This window comes from Gobius niger, assembly GCF_951799975.1.
Source record: "Gobius niger genome assembly, chromosome: 14".
NCBI classification, from domain to species: domain Eukaryota; kingdom Metazoa; phylum Chordata; class Actinopteri; order Gobiiformes; family Gobiidae; genus Gobius; species Gobius niger.
The window spans coordinates 20,876,802-20,897,155 of record NC_136865.1 but is presented as its reverse complement, the minus strand read 5'-3'; the positions used below and the strand labels follow the sequence as shown (position 1 = coordinate 20,897,155).

Sequence of the window (20,354 nt, the reverse complement as noted above, 5' to 3'; positions counted from 1 at the left end):
TCTGGGTGAACAAAATCAGACGTTCAGAGGCATGAAAGTCCAATTCTGTACATTATGTCATGAGTTCCTTGATGCGCCTAAAGCCCAGTGTTAAATTGCATACGTTTTTTCCAGGACTCTCGAGGTCGAGAACAAAGGAGCCCCTCATTGCGTCCAGCCGCAGGGGCATACACGAGTGATGCCGCTGATCCCGGTTCCGGTCCCTTAAGCTCTGGCGTTGATATCTGCGTAGTTTGCCGTTCACAATGCTCCGGCTCTATGGTCCCTCCTTGTACTCAGCCCTCCCTGCATTACACAGCCCTCCCCCCCTGCGTTTCTCTGACACAACCACCGATCTCACACTTTCGCCTACTCCACAGCGCGCGCACTCTCCCGGTTCCCCCCGCCCTTCCCCGTGCGCCTCACTTGCTGTCTCATTCACTCGGTACGCCATCCACGCACGGACTCCGACTTGGGGGGGGCGGGGTTGGATATATACCTCCACGAGCAGGCCACGAGCTTCACTGAGACTGGACCCACTTGCAGTGCAAAGACCACAAGCAAGAAGACTCCGAAGCCGGGAGTAGAATTACCAACAATTTTTACCTTGGAGCTTAGAAAGACAGGCGTTATCACTGATTTTCATTCGCTTTTACGGACTGTCAGCTTTTTTGGAGCTCCGAAACGAACCAATTCGCAACTTTTCGCTATATTCCTCTGGATATAGCATCTAAACTGTTGGTAGTAAACTCTTTGGAGTTTGGTAAGAGTCACTAATATTTCTTTGCTTGTGAGTGTGGACTGCACTGAAACTTGGGATTCGACCCCCGAAAACGTTTTTTCTGTTTTGGGGTCGTCGGGGCTTGGACCCGCCTGGCGCAGAGCAAGACTTTTCCTCCGCGAAAAGTTCTTCTTTTTGGCCAGACTTCTTCCACTGCCCGCTGAAGAAAGATCTGAAGACTTCGAGTCAAGAGTTTTTTGAGTTTTTCCTCAGTAGCTGCTATCCATTCCTGGGATAGAGAGCAACTGACCACGAGACTTCAGAAATACATCAAGCAAGGTAAGAACGTAAGCTCGGTGCAACTTTTGTCTAAGAACATAATTGCAATCCTGTATGCTGCTTGTCTGTATACTTTTATCACTGTTTTGTCCGCTGTTTGATGCCGAGTCCGACGTGTCGCTGTCCGTGGTGCTGAAACTCTTCGAAACAGTGCTGAACTTAATTGTGTGGGATTTCTTTCACGGCTTTGCAACTTTTTACCTCAAAATGCAAAGGTTGTTGTGAGTCGTCTCTGTCTGCGGCGTGGACCTCTGCTTCAACAAAGGAGCTGACGCAAATTTACTACAACGCAACAGGTTACAACCGCTGAAGGAACGGCACTGCACCGCTTGAACTTACAGGGCTACAACTTCATATCCCACAGACCAGGCAAAAGCACTTTGTTGCAAACATAGAAAAGAAATACAAATATTCATTATTCCATTTACATTTCAATCTTCTATGTCTGGATCATTATAATTCTTATACCTATATTCAAACAAGATAGATCATATTGTGTTCCTATTATCACATATGCATCCAAAGCAAGATGTTATGTACTGAGCTTCCTATTCCATAAAGTAGCATTCAAACTTACAGCATACAATACAGACACAAGTGATTTATTCAAACACTAACAACACTGAGACTGAAATTGCGAAAGCGTCACAAAAGTCCCTCTCATGACAAAGCGTTCAGCTGTAACTTGTTATTGCTTGCTCACTACTTGCCTTAACCCCTGCATGCAATCTTCAGCATATTTCAATGATTGCTGTGTCCAGTCTATGCTGTTTTGTGCTGCCACATGCTTTTATGAGTAACAAAGCCGCAAGCAAAGGGGTTCAGCTTGGTGACACGTGCGCAGTATTCAGCCTCATACAGCAAAGCATCAGCAATTTGAAGATGAGCAATGAGCTGCAACGATTTTGCCTAAGTTTGCAAAAGAAAGATTGCTACAACAAAGGGCAGTCAAGTCAGTTCAGTTCACAATCAACTGCAGCATCTACTTCTAAGTTATGATTGGTAAAATATGTTGACTTTCATTGCTTATGGATAAATAGCTTGTGTCAGTGCAGCATTTGAAGTGAACCAGTGCAAACAGGGATTGCATATGTTACAGTAAGCAGGGAGCATGACGCCAGTAGTTATTTTGCGGATACCAACTGTTTTTCACACACATCGGCAAAAAATAATTCTGTCTCCATAACGACCAACCATCTGGTCTTTGGAGAAAAGCACCAAATGATGCTGATGATGGCGTGAACAAATGAAGAGAAAGAGCTAAAGGTCACAAGGGAGAGAGAGTAGAGAGTGGAGGAAAGTAGACTTAACAACAGCTGGACTCACTTTGTGCCTCATCAAATGTCCATTCATGGAGCTTCCGGTTGGTGAGGGGCGGGGGGAGCGAGCACCTCAAAGTAGAGGTCTGGCTCTCAGAATGGGAGGGGATGAGAGACAGACAGCAGGGCAGGGAGGGGTTATGTGAAAGTGTTGTGGTAATTATGAATTCTCCGGCTGAAAAGTGCAGGTGCCTCTCCAACTGTGTGTCTCTATAGACGATGATGCTCAACAGCGCCGCACTGCCCCTGTCTTTGTTACTATCTCTCCAGCTCCTTTCCGGTTAAGCTCTACGCCTGTGTCCTTGATTTGTCTGCAGAAAATCTGCTCAGACAAATGAAGCAAATGTACAACAGAACCCTGAACATGAGTGAAAGTTGTTGCTGAGCAACACAGAGCAGGATCTGCTCTGATGACTGCACCAAATAATATTGTCACGTAAACACTTATTGGTATTGACTTCTCCACAGAAGAGCCTGTTTTGTGTCTCGTTCAGAGTTATGTGAAGAATGCAAAAATCCAACGTGCAAACTGGGTTAGTACAGACATCGCAGAATGCATGCAGGGTTCAGCAGATTGCACATAATGCATGCATCTTCTCAGTTGTGCAAAAATGCACACCTGAGCATGTATGCTGAGGAATGCATTGAAAAAAGTTTGCATGGGCACTTATTAAATGCCACAGCGGGATGTGTAATCACACTTACACAGAGCGAGTGCTTTTTACAAACAGAAGAAATAGGCGTCTGTGGTTGCCAGTAGCAATGGTGCCGCGGACGTCAGACTGACGCACATAAACGTGTTTCAGTACAGCGTGTGGGAGGAAAGAGCAGAGCGCGGAGATACCAACCTACTGTGAAGGACTGTAATTTGCAGAGTGAGTGCAATTATGTTCCTAAGACTGGGCATTTTAGCTCAGTCTGATCACATGCAAATCCCTTATGCACAAAAACCTTTGCACAATAGACCAAAGGAAAATGCTCCGGGTGAAAAACACACACACAGGGATGTGTGGAGCTTTGTGTCACTGAACATTTGTAGCACATGAATCATCTTCTCTTCTCTGTTTCTGTTTCTCTGCAGCTCAAAGATGACAGTGTGTCTGATTTAAACAATTGGCATCTGAAGAGCTTGAGAAGAGTCAAAAGATCTCAAAGGAGTGCAGTAACTTGCAACAAAGAAGTTAAACCTGTTTTTACGAAGATTTAAAGCATCAATCAAAGCCGGCCTAATGGAGCGGTCAGCAGTCTGCGGCTTGTCCCTGGCCTTTGTCCTGGTTCTCTTCGGTTCGACCTCCTGCAATCCCTCCGGACCTGCCTCTCCAACCTGTGCCACGCTCGAGCAGAGCAGGTTTTTCGGTGTTTTCTCCTCCACGACGACGTTGCCCTCCGCTCCCTGCTCCTGGACCCTCCAGAACCCAGACCCTCGTCGCTACAACGTCTACATGAAGATCACCAAACCCACCGACACTTGCGTCCCCCGACAAATCCGCACTTTCCAGTTCGATTCTTTCATCGAGACGTCCCGCACTTACCTGGGCATGGAGAGCTTTGACGAGGTGGTCAGGCTGTGCGACGCTTCCACCACGGTCACCTACCTTGAGGCCAGCAAGCAGTTCCTCCAGATGCGCAAAGTGGCACCAATCAACGCCCTGGAAGTTGTGGAGGATGTCAGTGAGTTCAAAGCCGAATTTCTGGTTGTTGGGAAGAGGAACCCAAGCATGCCTGCCTGCCAAATGCTGTGCCAGTGGCTGGAGAAGTGCCTTAACAGCAGCACCCATGACTACCCCTGCGGCATCATGACCACCCCATGCCAGTGCTGGGACACCCCCAAGAGGAAGCCCGGAAGCTGCTACAGAGGAGGAGTCCTGGTGGAGAAGTGCCTTCCTGCTCCTAAAGACAACGGTCGTGACGCTGAGATCATTAGTAAGTATCTTACAACATTGCAGTAAATACACTTTTTAATGCCGTGCAAGCAACAAAAAGTTCTAAATTGTTTGCTTTGCTTTTTGCGATAAAACTGCAAGGCTAGCCATGCATAAGGGCTCAGCTAAAGGCACTCTTGATTTCTCCCTCTGCATATTTTGTACCTTCAGAGGCTTGTGAGACTAATGATCCATCCTTACAAAACAAAAATACAAGCAAATCGCTGTTTACAATGTTCTTCCAAACTAATGAAAAGTAATTTAGTGTTAAGGAAATCTACCAGCGCACCTTGAGGCTTAAGTGGCCAGGCTGCCCAAATGGCACTGCGCTCTCATTCGCCAGTCTTCCATTTTCTCAGGTCTGTGCTTGGCAAAGAGTGCCTGCTTGTTTGGAGATTGAGAGGCAGACAGGGTGTGTGTGTGTGTGTCCGTAAAAGAGCACAAAGACCTCACAGTCAGCTGGCAAGGGAAATCGAAGCGGGGTACTTGCAGGAGGTAGTCATGGAAACGCACCTTGTCCAACTCGGTCGGTCAAGGCTTACAATCACAGCTGCGAAGAGCTTCAAAACTGCCATACATTCTGGCCCTCAAATGCCAAGAGTGCGTTTTCCACATATTGACAAGAACTTGCGCTAGAACGTTGTGATTTCTTGTGTGTCTTGCAGAGGGATGGGCAACATGGGGTCGCTGGTCCGTGTGTAGCCAGGAGTGCGGCGGTGGGGTGCAGGTGCGTAGCCGCGGGTGCCAACCCAATGAGGCCGCGTGTCAGGGGACTGTAGAGGAAGGACGATCTTGCAACCCCCAGCCCTGCATTGGTAAGCTCCCCTATCATTTAGTCCACTTGGGAAGCACTCCAGCCCAGGTGCATGATAACACTCCTGTAATTTTCCCATCTTCCTCTTCAAGGCGAGGAGCGCAGCAAGAGCTCAGGATTGAGGGCTATCGTTGGCTTGAGGAGAGATGACGTTTCTAACCAGGGACTTGTTGCAACACATATTGGTAAAGACAGCAACATCGCATTCGACTGCAAATCCCGGTGCACTGGTTGTGGTTTGTGGAAACTGACCCACTAATTGCTTCCTGCAGATTCTCAAGCCGACGCCTGGACTCCCTGGAGTTCATGCTCAGTGACCTGCGGAGAGGGCTGGCAGAGTCGTTCACGTGTTTGTGCTACCTCCTCCTTCACCACTCAGTGCGTTGGACCCCTCAAAGAGACCCGCCCATGCAACAACTCTGCTGTCTGCCCTGGTGAGTGTGCAAGACATAGAACAAATATCTCTCGAACTCTCTAAGGTATTAGTTTGAAAAGTTATTTACACAAAGTAGAAAGCTCCGGAGTGAACTCCTAACATTATGTGCTCAGTGAAGTATGAAGAATATCCTATTGCCAGTGCGCTATCTAGTGGCCACTTTCTGAATTACACTCTCCTCCTTCCTTTCTAGTGGATGGTGCTTGGGACGACTGGGCGCCTTGGAGCCTGTGTTCCTCCACTTGCGGCCGTGGTTACCGTGACCGTGTGCGCGCATGCAGGCAGCCCGAGAACGGAGGCACACCATGCAAGGGCGTAACCAGACAGACCAAATTTTGCAACATCGGAGTCTGCCCAGGTATGTAGAGAATATCGGCTCAGTCTTAAGTGCTTCCCCTGATATCTTTACGGAAGTGACTCTACTTTAAAAGCATTCAACTACGGCAGTAATTATGATGTAGTTCTCCGATTCTGAGGTGACAGGAAGCAGTCCGACACTGACACTGACTCACCCAGTACAATAAAGAGTGTTAGTCAGCCGCTGGTGACTCACGGCGCTCATGGCCATTCAATACATCGGCCATTAGCCTCCCACATTTGTACGAAATTCACTCTCTACAGTCACATTTCTCCACTCAAAGGATAACCATTTACCTTACTTTACTCTATTAGAGAACTTGTTACAGCTTTTGCTTCCCTAAATTTAACCCTTATTAGAATGGAATTAACAACAAATGAATGCTACTTTATTTGCAGAAAGTTAACTGTGAGCAGCAATTAAAATACTTATTACTAAAGGACTTTAAAAATGCCCCAAAAAAGTTTATCATTACCAGTTCGAATTCAAGGCCAAAACTTTCCAAAAGACATGTAAAGTATTGATCGCATCTATAATCCTGCCTTTGAAGTCTGTGTAGCTTTGCCTCACCAAGTTTTGCATTGCTTTGGCTCCCCCTAGTGGAGGGACACTGGAACGATTGGTCCGCGTGGACTACCTGCTCTGCCTCTTGCTCAAACGGAACCCGACAGAGAACCAGGGAGTGCAACGGGCCGTCCTACGGGGGCTCCGAGTGCCACGGGAGCTGGAAAGAGACCGACAACTGCTACCTCAAAGAATGCCCTGGTACAAAACTGCATCCAAATTGAAAAAAAATAAAAATCCTGAAATACTTAGGAGGCGATAGATGTGCTGAAGTGTGTGTGTGATTTTAGTTGATGGACGCTGGCATGCATGGACAACCTGGGCCAGCTGCAGCAAGACGTGCGGTGGTGGAGTCCAGCAGAGGCAGAGGGTGTGCGAGGGGCCTTTCTTTGGTGGAGAGCCTTGCAATGGAGACAACAAAGAGCAGAAGAGGTGCAATGAGAAGAGATGCCCTGGTTAGTCCTCAATCCTGAAAATACCATCACAGCATCTTCATATAATACGCAGTTCATGAATTTATTCGTGTGTGTGTTGAATGTTGCAGAGCCCCATGAGATCTGCGCAGAGCAAAACACAGGCGATATTGTGTGGAAGAAGACCCCTGCTGGCGACCTGGCTGCTATTCCTTGCCCCTCTGATGCCTCAGGTAAATATCATTTTTGTAAACACATGCAAAACTCAATCTGATTTGTCCATTATAAATCCTTATACCGGTGTTTTTGCTTGTCTCTAGGTCTCATCCTGCGCCGCTGCACCTTGGACGCTGTCGGTCTTGCCTTCTGGGAGAACCCCACTCACATCAAATGCGTATCCAAGAACTACGAGAACATTCAGACACTGGTGAGCAACAAAATTAAATTAAAGCTGTTTTTCCACTGCTGTAGCTTATGCTTTTTGGACACCACCCAATGCACACAATGACAAAACTTTTCAAATGTTTGTTTCCAGTCCCAGGATTACAATACCAAAGCGCACATGGGCCAGAGCGTGGATGGGATCGCTGAGGTGATTTCGCGCCTTCGATTTTCCTCCGATGAAGGGGCAAAGTACAGCGGGGACCTGTTGGCTGTTATGGAAATCCTCAAAAACACCACTGAACTGTACAAAGCAACCCGTCTGAGGCTGAGCAATGCTGATGTAGAGGTACCATCAAGCTTGATAACAACGTAAAAGAAGAATCTAGTTAGTGATTATTGTTACTTACAAGTCTGTTTCTAATGAACCTGCAGAACTACGTCCAAACCGTCAGCAACTTACTGAAGGAGGAGCACCGTGACAAATGGGAAGAGGCACAACTGGTACGTGATAAGAGCGTGTGTGTGAGCCTCGAAGTGTGGAAGTGCAAAAGAGGAGGAAAAAATATCATGTACTTGAGATGGGATGAGTGAGTGGTGACAACTGCAGAAAGGGAGTGAGGAGAAGGTGCGAAAGATCAAGAACTTGCTGCTTTTTGGGAGCTAATTTGGTCTTGTGAAGTTTTGATTTGACAAGAAGAAATAGCTGTATAACAATAGAAAAAAATAGGTATTCCCATTGCAACAAACAGGAACTAGCCACCTGTTGCACAAATACTTAATCATTTATTCTCACATTTAGCTAATAGTATAATGGGAAAAGCAATCTAAAGAAAGCATCAGTAGAAGCTGGGCAAAGTAGTGACGAGTGCAGAGAAAGCCCACGTTTGTACGTAATGCGAAAAAAGGTGAACTACTATGTCTATTGCGACAAAAGAACTTCAGTGTGACACATGGAGAGGCTGAATCAGGCGGTAACCAGTACACCCACCCGGCCATCTGTGAGTCTATGCACCGTCCGAGTCAGTGGCATCAGTTGTAAAAGGCTCCCGAGAAAGCGCATGGCGTTCGAGTACACACCTTCGCGCCCACATTGTTGCAGTTGTGCGTCAGAGAACACGCAAGCGAGGGGGCCCTCCCTTTCACTGAGTTCACTGAGAGAGAGAGAAAAAAAAAGCCGGTATGAATCAGCCTGTCCATTTATGGCCTTAAGGAAGTTGTGCTGTTGCATAGCAGCAGCAGCAGAAGTATTTTCCATCTTTTTTTTTTCTCTCTTTTCTTTTTTTTTTCTCAGTGTGGTGCAGTGAAAGTTTGGATGATTGTGCGGATGTAAAAATCATGACACTTGTTGAAACTTTAAAGCACTGCTCTAACGTGCGTCTCATTGTTTCTTCTAAGATGGGTGCCAGCATCAAAGAATTCCTCCGCCTTGTCGAGGACTTTGTGAACATGATCGGTACACAAATGAGCGGCTTCCAGGACATCTACGAAGTCACGGAAAATTTAGGTGAGTCCTCCACCTGCTTGTCTCGCGCCCTCATTCTGGCAGGGGAGGAGAGTGCATCAATCTCAATTTTGCCCGAGAATGCGTGTCCTTACGAGCGCTGCAGAGTCCATCAGTTATAGAGCGGTGACGGGACAAGTTCCCTCTGCCCCGCTTCAGATGATGGGCAGCCTGGTGTAGTGTCTTTGGCACGGCACACAGATGTCCTTTGCACAAACTTATCAAGCTGTCACATACAGGAGAAACTGTAATCTTGACACCGTGACTCACTTGCAGTGCCCTTCTCACTTCATTTGGTTGCAAAAAAAAAAACTATTCTGGCCAGTTCGATGACGCATGAGGCAAAAAAAAAAGAAAAGGTGTCAAAAGGAGTACTTGCACACTTGACCAGTTAAAATTGCTCCAAGTATTCATGACATGTTTTATTCATATTTTTTTCCCAGTGATGAGCATCCACAAGCGCCCCACAAGCACAAACTCCAACTTCACTTTCCCAGTAAAAGGATGGAGGGGCATGCTGGACTGGGTGAGGAGCTCTGAGGAGAAAATCACAGTCAGCCGTGATGCCCTGTCCCTTGAGCAAGCTGGTAAGATCATTGTACTGCCACCAACACCAACTTTATTTTAAAAAAACTTCAAATATAGATGACAACAAGCTCATTTTCTCACTTTGATTTCTAGATGGAAATGATGCGTTTGTGACTGGCATCGTCCTCTACAAAAACCTTGCCTCAATCCTGTCCTCCCAGAGGTAATGCAATTTATTCATTTGTGCAAAGCTGCTTTTCCTTAGTGCTAACACCAGATGGCGCCCCCTCACACGAGAAAAAAAAAAAACCACACACACTGATTCTTTGTATCTCACCTCTTGCTTGACACCAGCAAATACCGCAGCTATGCAACAAATCCTTGACCACGTTTGTGTATTACTCCATGGCACTAACTGTACGCTATATCTTTTGCAGCAACGCCAGCCTGTTTAACTCAAAGGTTGTGACCGTAATCGTCAGCCCAACTCCCAATATCCTCTCATCACCAGTGGAGATCGAGTTCCCTCACCTCCACAATGTAAGTCCAACGCCCTCCCTTCAGCCTCTTGGGTGTTTACTCCGCACTGCCTAAGCGAGCTTGACATTTCCCTGACATTTAACAGTGACTTTAAATTCGGGGAGGAAAAAAAAAGATCACACACACAGCTAACGAGATGGCAGTAATTAACAGTAAATCATCATTTTTAGTCACATACATGTGTCACGGGGGAGTCAGGCGCAGATTGGGGTGAGCATGTGGCTGAATGATAGTCACATCTTGCACTTAGATTATATAAAGAGTTTAAAGTGTCCCTTTTATGAACCATCTGCTCTTCTGTTTCTCCTGACAGGACACTATGAATGAGACTTGCCTGTCCTGGGACGACAGTGAGACGTAAGTGTTGAATGTAGTTGTTTTGCTACACCTAAATTATCATTTCTTTGTATGTAGGCCTGCACAATATTCCCCAATATCTCGACATCATGAGAACAGGCTAATTTAACTCATATCTTGTTCTTAATCAGTAATATATTTCAAACTGGTGGTGATCATCTACTTTCATAATGACAGCCTATTGAGCTTCCTGACATATTGTGCAGCCCTATGTCCCCATCTTATCATTGTTGATGTCTCCCCATATCCCATTCGTCCACAAACATGCACACACAAGCAGCCCCGGCTCACTATCTCCACTTGCAGCTCATCATTTTGCAACACGCCAGTCACATCGGGCAACTGGGACAAAGAAATGTCACAGCGCGTTGACCCAGAAGCCTCAATCAGCTGTCCAACGCACTTAAGACTTGACATATAGATTTAAAATGTGACAACTTTAATCTTCTTCAAAACAGTAGATGAATGTCTTTGCCTTCATTGCATGGAGAAAAACACTACCGTAACAATCCAGTTTTGAACAGCAGTAGTGTATAGAGGATTTTCATATGATTCGATTGTTGTTGTTTAATCAGTCTGGGGAATGGCCAACCCACATGTAGTGGACAAAATTTAGATACGAAACTACAAACAAAAGCTTAAATGAAAGGAAAGGGTAATGGCTAAATTCAATAAACTCTTTCGGAGGGAGGCAAATTAGATCATTTTTGGGCAGTGGATGTAATTAGTGGCTGGATATAGACCACAATGTAGCAGTGGAGGAAGTAATATCGGACATTTGGGCTGAATAAAGGCAAAAGAAAAGTTGATTAGGGGTGAATTAGCAAATTAACTTGGACTAATCAACTTAGACGATAACACAATGATGACAAATCCAATAGCATGTGGATCACTGTTGGGCCTATGCACGTGGACTTGATACATTGCAGTCACTTCAATCAGGTCGACAAGGGCCATTTAAGTCCTTATTGTTGTGCTTCTCTTTGACATGTGCCTGCCATCTTGCCATTGTGAGTCTCTTTAAAGTCAGAAGTGTTCATAAATTATATAGGTCTTTGTTACAGTCTTGACAAAAGAGGGAACAATCTGTACCTTAATGCCTGTGAGCGACTCAATGGCCAAGTATCTCCAATAATGACATGCCTATAGGGTAGAAATATAGCCAATGATATCACTGTGTTATGAAAGCAGGTGATACATTGTGTTATGAAGGCAGGTGGGGCGGGGGGGGGATACAAGTGTCCATCTTGTTCAAGCCATGTTTTTTCATCACTAAAATGAAGGAAAATCAATAGAGACCTTCACACTCGAGCGCTGCGTGTGTGAGCTGTGAACGCGCACTCGCCTATCCCGCACTAACCCGCTGCTCTGTCTGCCTGTCTCTCCCTCTCCCCTGCTCCTCTCCTCTTCTTCTCTCTCCTTCCCCCTGTGCAGTTCCTCTCTGCTCGGGTCCTGGTCCGCGAGAAGCTGCAGAGCGGTGCCCGTCCATTCATCCAGAACCAAATGCGTGTGTGACAGCCTCTCGACCTTCGCCATTTTAGCGCGCGTCAACTTCGACTCGGTAAGATTTGTATGATTCCTGCACACGTACATTCGATTTGATGTGTTTTTTTTCTTCGCGCTTAAAGACTTGGTTGTGTGTTGCACCGTGCGTGTGTCGCTATGTGTGTGAATGCAGTGGATACCAGCAACTGTTGTGTTAGTTTTTTTTTTTGTTTTTTTCCTCCAATTGCTCGAAGCGCTGCCTTTGTCTTCTGCAGGTGTCGCTCGATAAGAAATGTCGCGCTTATTATCGATTAGGCGGCAAAGCGATCATTAGGTTACGAGTAAAAGAAAACGCAGCAACGATCTTTCCACGCGAATTAGAAGCTCAATCGCAAGCATTATATAGTATTTGCTAGTTCGCATATCGATCCAATTTGCATTACTTCAAACTGTCCCTATCCGGACAATTACGCATGCACCATTACGCATGATTTTTTTTTTACCCCTTTCTTTCTTTCTTTCTTTTTTTTTTACCACTGCGGCAAACGGTTGGTATTCAAAACCCTTTTTTTTTTATGCATTGCGGATAAGACAATGTAATTTTCCCCCGCAGACTGTTTCTCTCGGAAAAAGATGCTGCTGGCTCTCCTGTTGCCTTGGTAACGGCTTCTGCAGCGCGAACTCGGCCTGTGTCTCTTTGATAAGTGAGACGCTCGCGGGCAACAAACGGGGGGCTGTATACGGACCATATCTGTGTCCAAATGGCCCCTCGGGATAAAAAAAAAAAGAAAAAAGAAAAAGGAAAAAAAGAATGAAAGATAATGGCATGTGCGTTTCCAATTTCTTCGCCCAGCCACAATCAACAGATGTTTATTACCAACCAAATGCGGTTATCTCTCCTCTGCAGAGACCATCATCTTTTTTTTTCTTTCTTCACATTTACCCAGCCATTATTCCTGGCCCTTCTTCCTATTCAAAGCACGCTCCAATAGTACAAAAAACAACTGCGTCTGTGTATGCCATTTTTTTTTTTTTTTTTTTTTTTTTTTACTGTTTGAATTGACTATTAGATCAGCAGTGCTCCCCCTCCTCCATGTTCAAGTCTGGAGACGGGCCAATGAGAGTCAAACGTCTGGACATGCACTGATGGTTCCTCCCCCCCCACCCCCCATCTTCTCCTGTCTATTTGATGTGGACATTCTGAGAAAAAAAACATCCTCATAACACAAGCATATAGTGTTAGACATAGTGTAAAAGCTTATAATAGTATTGAATTGTAGAGATTTTAGGGGTCCACTGGGAGCAAACCTGCTTGTCAGTATAACGCATGCCCTTGAACGCCAATTAGTCTCGCTCACATTTGGGTTATCCGCCGGAGAAAGGAAAAAAAAAAAAGACCACAACAGACATCCTTTCACTCCCGTCAAGTAGCTTAGCCTGATTTTGGATTTAAAAATAACAAATCTCCGGTCAAGGACAGGCAGAAGACAGGCTTTTAAGTGGGTCACAAACTAGCTGTCTTGTCCCCTCTCAAAGTCCCTAACGGTACATCATGATCAACCCAGATATGGAGTGAACGAGAACATGGTGTGGTCTCTTGAGGTTTTTTATTTGGTTGGGGGGGTTAAAGTCAGTAGCGAGGAGACATCATGCCGCTTCTTTCGCCATCTGCTTCAGGGGGCGCATGCGATAAAAAAAACAAGAGAGATTCTTTTCCCTTTCCTACAAATTTGCCACAGCAAATTAGGCTTTGGCTGCCATGGGCTTGCCTACACCAGCTGCGCTATCATATGAGAAAACCCTGTGAGGAGCTCATTTCGAGGAATTCATAATAAGCCAGGGTATTAACATTCTTACAAACATTAACATGATCAACAACAGTCGGTATTAGATGAAACGACTCGCATGCAGTTGCGATACAACAATTTATGGCCTTCATAAATCAAGCCAAGGCCAAGCCGCCGTCTATTCGTTCCCCTCTTACGGTGATAATTTGATACCTCTAGATTTATTACATCTGAGAACATTTCTCCCACCCCTTTCTCCCGTTAGCACATTTTAAACCCTAATTTTAAACATAATCACACCATTTCTCAGTGCACCTTGCCGCAGCTATCTCACATGCATTGCGATGACAGCCTAATCAAAGGTGTTAGATTACCTTTCACATCTCATAGACGCAGTTAAATGGGGGGGATTAAACATTGGGGACCATTGGCCTGTTTAAGTGTGCCAGAATTGGGTGGTCATGCAAAAAAAAAAGGTAGCAAAAAGGCGATAATTGCCCGAGATGTAAGGGGGGACAAGCCATTGACAACACCTTTAAAATTCATAGCCATATTCCTCATGACTTAATATAATTATGTAAAGCTAAATTTACACTATATACCAACAAGAATGTAGCTTAGTTCCCCCAAGCATATAATATATACTCCATCTTGAAATATAAGACTTCAATAAAAAGCCACCACTCGAACATGCCAGTAACATTACCAAGCATTCCATACTATAAAACATCCCTGTTAATCATTGCACAACATCGCAATTTCTTTGCTTTATTGCGCACAGCCCTGAGCACCCAATTGAGTCAAGCACCTGCATGCCACAGGGAATAGATCAAGATGTCTGACAGTGATGCGAGGCCTGGTGTAGCGGGTCAATCTCTCCCCACACTGTAGCACCTTAGGGAATTGAATGACCACCCGTTCCCGCTCACTCTATGCGCCGCTATTGCCTGCTTACTCCCCGATAGATGGATATGCTCGGTATCCTCTTCTACTACGCCTCATTTGCTGACTCGAAAGCTCCCGTGGACAAGCGCAGTGACCCGGGCAATTTGTTTAGTTTGCCGTTCCATCTTTTCTTGACGCGCTCACCTTGGGGTAACCTTGCCCCGGCTGTAGCCTGATTGTGCCATTCAGCCGTATGCCTACAGGGGGCTAGATGGCTGGTAGCACGCGGATAATACTATATGTGTGTGTCTGTGGGGGGGGATGCTTAGAGCCATTGGTGAAAGCTTCTATGTCGATGAAACTAGCTCTAACAGGCATTTTTCGGTCTCTTGTCTCTTTCTGTGCAGATCATGGACAAGTCACTGCTACCATCCGTGACTCTCATCGTCGGCTGTGGGGTCTCCTCGCTCACTCTGCTGCTCCTAATCATCATCTATGTATCTGTTTGGAAGTAAGTCCAAGCCCATATTAGCACCTTCAGGTATTTCTTTCTGAACTCAACCATTCATTTAGCTAATTTGTCCCGATTTTTCTCCAGGTATATCCGCTCCGAGAGATCCGTGATCCTCATCAACTTCTGCATCTCCATAATTTGCTCAAACGCCCTCATTCTCGTTGGACAGACCCAGGCTCGCAACAAGGTAAAGCCTCCTCGTCCTCCCGAAAAATCCCAGCAACTCCCCCCTTTATAAAACTGCAGCCCTCGACACTCATCTTTCCCTATCCCTTCTCCTTTAGGTGGTGTGCACCCTGGTCGCTGCTCTCCTGCACTTCTTTTTCCTCTCCTCCTTCTGCTGGGTGCTGACAGAAGCTTGGCAGTCCTACATGGCTGTCACTGGTCGTCTGCGCAACCGCATTATCCGCAAGCGCTTCTTGTGCCTTGGCTGGGGTAAGACACAACCCTAGTACACTTATCCCTTCTATACGATGTTATGCCTATAATAAAATGCATTTAATTGCAATTGTCAAGGCCTAACTCAATGGGGGCTTTGTCTTACAGGGCTGCCTGCATTGGTCGTGGCTGTGTCTGTTGGCTTCACAAAGGCAAAGGGATACGGCACTGTCAACTAGTAAGTCTGTTCACGATTATCATTCCAATGTGCTGCAGTGGCTTTCCTTTTTTAGCTTGAGCTCAACCTTTCTTTGTCTTTTCTAGTTGCTGGCTATCTCTTGAGGGCGGACTCCTCTACTCCTTCGTTGGCCCCGCCGCTGCTGTCGTCCTGGTATGTATATAAACTCTAAAGCGTCTCGGCATATCTCCCTCTATGGCTTATAAATGCATTACCGGTTATTTCCTCACCTAATCCTTATCGCGTCTTCTTGCACACAGGTGAATATGGTCATTGGTATTCTGGTCTTCAACAAGCTGGTGTCCAAGGACGGCATCACCGACGTTAAGCTGAAGGAGAGGGCAGGGTAGGTCCTATTGATCTGCTAGGGACTCTTATCACAACTATAACTGCTTTATTGATAACGCACTTCGAATGCGTCTGTAGAAATGAAAGTAGTTAATCATTCTTTGTCTGTGTCTTACAGAGCCTCCCTCTGGAGCTCCTGCGTAGTGCTACCCCTGCTGGCCCTAACTTGGATGTCCGCAGTCCTGGCAATCACCGACCGCCGCTCTGCCCTCTTCCAGATCTTGTTTGCCGTATTCGACTCCCTGGAGGGCTTTATCATTGTCATGGTGCACTGCATTCTCCGCCGCGAGGTAAGCAATAACATAGATTAGCCGCAAAATGAGACTGGAGAGTTTGCTTTTCTTGCTTTCGCTATTACGAGGGTTACACGAGCCGTGATTAAAAAGCCATCTCCTCTGTCTATTAGGTCCAAGAGGCTGTAAAGTGCAGAGTAGTGGACCGCAAGGACGACGGCAACGGGGACTCTGGCAGCTCACATCACAACAGCCACTCGCAGCATATGGTAAATTTCTTGGCTTTTTGCCTTTTTAATGTCTTGAGTGCTTTTTGTGTTTGAACCCCTTAATGAATATATGCATCGGGTAATCTAAGTTATTTTTTATTCTTTTATCAGCAGTCCGACAATGAAAAGGATGGAGATTCAAGCAGACAAGGTAAGCGCAGTCTCTCACATTTGTTCTTAATCATTTTTCCATTTGCATTAGCGTACGACTTGCAATTGGGAAATTGAATTGATTTGTCAAACCTAAATGGCATGGGTTTCTCCCTTCTGTCTTTGAAGGCATGAAGAGTTCCTCAGAGGAGAAAATGGCGCCTCCCCAGATGCCCCTCCCAATGGGCTCCAACTTCCACACCCTGCCATCCAAGCCAAGCAAGAGCCACATGCAAGCCGTCCCAGAATACTCCAGCCACACTTTGACACTGAAGCGGGATAAGGGCCTCGTCGCTGGTGGGATGGACCCGACATGCGGCAAACCGGTCTACGTCTGCGAAGGCGAACTCTTTCAACAACTGGACGCCGATTTAGCCCGAGTCCAGGCCGAGGGGAGCATGTCCGATGGGAGCGGTTACATCCTTCTGCCCAATACCACCTCCACTCTACGGGCCAAACCAAAAGATGACCCGACCAAGTACAACATCGCCGTAGAGCAGCTGCCCCAAGCCAGACTCATGCACCTCGGTGGGCCGTACGCAGAGCCACAAGCCGCTTTCGGGATCCAGGGCATCAACCCGGACCAAGTCAGCATGTCCTATTCAGAGCGGGACTCGCCCATCCAAAACATCCACAACATGTCGAGCGAATCGCACATCACCCACAGCAGCCTGGAGAACACCTTCGAGTCCATGAACTCCATGATGTCCAAGAGCGAGACCATCTCTACGCTATCAATGAGCTCTCTGGAGGTAACCATCTTTTCAGTGCATTGAAATGGCAACATCTGGTGTCCATTTTGACGAAATTAAACCTAAACGCAGTGTGCTTTTTTTATGCATTGCAGAGGCAGAAATCCCGTTATGCTGAGCTGGATTTCGAAGTAAATATTTATTTCATCAACTAACTATCAAAATTTGGATCTATGTGTCCGAGCTTGTCTAATCATTGGCGCCTTTTGTCTTTGCAGAAAATAATGCACACCAAGAAGCGCCACCAGAACATGTTTCAGGACCTCAACCGGAAGCTACATCACGCCGAGAAAGACAGAGAGTCTCCCGCTTCCGATAGCAAGGTAAATATCTCAAATGAAAGGTTACCACCCATTGTCCATTACTCACAAGTAGCTCAAACTGAACCCAAAGCATACAAGAGGCAAATCTAGTGAGAGAAAATACCAGCTGTTTTAAATGGCCCCTGAAGCAACCATGATGTTTTGTTTGGTGTGGTTGTAGATATACAGTATGGAGGGCATTTGAATAAGGCTGTGCTTTCTTCCTTCTTACAGTCTGTGAGATGGAGTGTCTCTTCTGGAGGAAGTGACAAAACCAACCACAGCGTGAGTGTTATTATACAACCTCACACATGATTATTCTGTGTATATATATAGTCATGCAGCTATAGGAAGAAATAAGAGACCCCTGTTTATTGAATACAGGTACTGCGAATGAACCAAAAGTGGCCTTTAAATCAAAGCCATTGTTCTACAGACAAAATATGTACTCAAATGTAGAACTTCCAACAAAATGCAAAAGTTTTTTTTACTCAAGATTGAATTGGCTGTCAAAGCGCGGCTGATTGTTACAAATGATGGCGGTCTCTTATTTTCAGAACTGTTTATATAGATAACATGAATGCCTCAAAGTAGAAAAAATATCACTTTCATCACCACGGATACAGTTGACACCATTTCATACTTATATTTAATTAAGACTAGATTGTATGAGTGACACCAGAAATGCTAAAGATCATTTTCTTTGTCTGTATAGGACAAACAGCAAGCTTCAATGGAGAGGCCATGGGAAGGAGTCCGCGGCATCCCCCAGTCGCCTCCAGCCTGGGTGCGAAAAGACCTGGAGCCTCTCGCCGCCTCGCCTTTGGAGCTGCACTCGGTTGAATGGGAGAAGACCAGTACCACGATCCCTATGGTGGCACAGGACATTATCGACCTGCAAACCGAGGTCTGAGAGGAATGAAGGAGGCGGGATGTAAGCTTCCTGAAGTCACCTCGGCTACCTTTTGCCAGTTTGGGATCCTGAATGAAGGAATCCAAAGGGTATAAAGAAAAAGTAGGTCCCAGAATCAATGTCTTCAAACCCCTTGACCAGAGCAGGATGGGGGTAAGCATAAGAAGAGATGAGAGAGGGATGGTGGAAGAAGTCTTTGTGATGGGATGTTCAATGTAGCTTCACTGTTGTGGACCTGAAGCATCTCCTGTCAGAGTGCTGTCAACACGATTCAAGTGCAGAGATGAGTGGTGTCCATTGACCAGGACTGGGCTGTGGCGCCATTTCACTCTTCACGGGAGTTCTCTGAACCCATCGTGGTCAGAAGATGTGGTCGACATGTCTGTGCTTCTTTTTTCCTTCAACTCAGCTTTGGAAAAAATTATTAACAATTTAATTGTGGTGCAACCTCCCTGCTTCTTGAGGGGAGCGACCACCACAAAAAACGTTGGCTGCTTTATCTCTCAGCCACAGAGTCACCTTCCATTAAACTACAAGGCAAAGGGAGCAAAAGGGACAACTTTTCGTCAGCTTGGAGGCCAACCGTCTGCATTTGGGACAATGGGCACACGTTTAGTTTTATTTTGTCTGTCCCTTTTCACCTGGACTGCTGCAAACAGAGACTCTGTGAGAGACTCTAGTGCCAACAGTGCAACTCAATTGTTATTGTTACAATGGGTATTGTGTGTTGAAATGTTATATTCTGATTACCTGTTGTGTAATCTTTGCTTTCATCCACTGCTATCCACTACAATTTATTTTATTCTTTATTTTTTGACACTGGATTAAATCCATGTGTGATGTGTTGTGGGCCCAAATGGACTGCATTGGGATAAACATACAGCGCGGTGATGGTTTGTTGAGTGACCCGAATGTCCTGGTTTTGGTTTAACAAAACACCAGCATCAGGATGAACACAGACTCTTACACAGGAAGAGCAGTGCACTCTGGGATATGCTGGCTGGATTGTGAGGCCTAGCCTTTCTTTACTTTAAGTGGCACAAGATGCAGGCTCTTCCATGTGGTGCTTGAGGATTTTGGGTCAGCCTTGGACATCGCCCCTTTGTTTCTCAGCCTTGCAGGACTCTGGACTGAGATGAGGCTCCTGCTGCAGCTTCCAAAGCCGCAGGTTCTCTCGACTTCAACACATTTGTGTTTTAGCCATCAGTGTGAATAGTGCAATATGATGGGTGCTTGATGCTCAAGCAAGACTGATATTCTAAGATATAGGCAGTTTTTCTTACCAATGTTTCCAACTTTTATACCATCTTCTTCATATAGATGCTTTATGAGAATACTGTATAACAAATCTGTATTAGTAATTCAAAGAATTTATTCACTAGAGATTTGCTAGCACATGACTCCATGTTGGGAGTCTCTATGACGTAGATAACTGTACTTCAATAAAATGTGAATGAATGATTAACCTGTGCTTCAGGATATCTGTGATTGCTTCGCTGTGAAGCGAGTAATCAAACCTCATGTCTTCAGTATCATGTTTTAAAAACCGTCAGTAACTTTACCAGCCAACTCCTTACAGTCCATACCTCGAGTTACTCGTCTGAAGACCCATTTGTATTTCCTGTCACTTTGTTTTATACCTTTACCTCCTGTTATGTACTATTTTCACAGCACAAAGTGAATGTTGATGATTTCTAATAAAAACACATCTATATTAAATAAAACATTTCTCTTGCTTATTATTTTCTCATACAGTCGGTGATGTTTGCTGACTGTGTGTATAATTTAAGAACCTTTAAGGCTTGATGGATGCAGAGTCACTTAAAAATAAATCTAAATCAAAGCTAAATGTCAGAAATGAGAAAGCGACAGGATAAGGAGTAGTGACACTGATTCTTTTTCATAACTCTTTCCATTTTAAAACC

The 20,354-nt window shown here is 45.5% G+C and overlaps 1 protein-coding gene across 2 annotated transcripts; it reads left to right on the top strand.

The window, feature by feature from the left end:
• The first annotated feature begins 486 nt into the window (after positions 1-486).
• LOC306973780 (adhesion G protein-coupled receptor B1-like) lies at positions 487-20,130 on the top strand. 2 transcript variants are annotated; one of them, XM_079570775.1, is made up of 32 exons: positions 487-1,039; positions 3,440-4,281; positions 4,946-5,095; positions 5,187-5,279; positions 5,367-5,528; positions 5,724-5,888; positions 6,489-6,653; positions 6,743-6,907; positions 6,997-7,098; positions 7,186-7,292; positions 7,401-7,595; positions 7,682-7,750; positions 8,645-8,753; positions 9,194-9,337; positions 9,432-9,501; positions 9,716-9,818; positions 10,132-10,175; positions 11,610-11,736; positions 14,740-14,843; positions 14,931-15,033; positions 15,131-15,281; positions 15,393-15,462; positions 15,549-15,615; positions 15,723-15,808; positions 15,929-16,100; positions 16,217-16,312; positions 16,427-16,463; positions 16,592-17,214; positions 17,310-17,345; positions 17,433-17,537; positions 17,751-17,801; positions 18,232-20,130. In XM_079570775.1, the coding sequence occupies exons 2-32, from the start codon at positions 3,588-3,590 to the stop codon at positions 18,427-18,429; spliced, it is 4,563 nt and encodes a 1,520-aa protein (XP_079426901.1). In that variant the 5' UTR covers positions 487-1,039; positions 3,440-3,587; the 3' UTR covers positions 18,430-20,130. The 2 variants fall into 2 exon arrangements, with proteins under 2 accessions (XP_079426901.1, XP_079426900.1); XM_079570774.1 differs by having other exon boundaries at positions 488-1,039; positions 16,424-16,463.
• Positions 20,131-20,354: the final 224 nt, after the last annotated feature.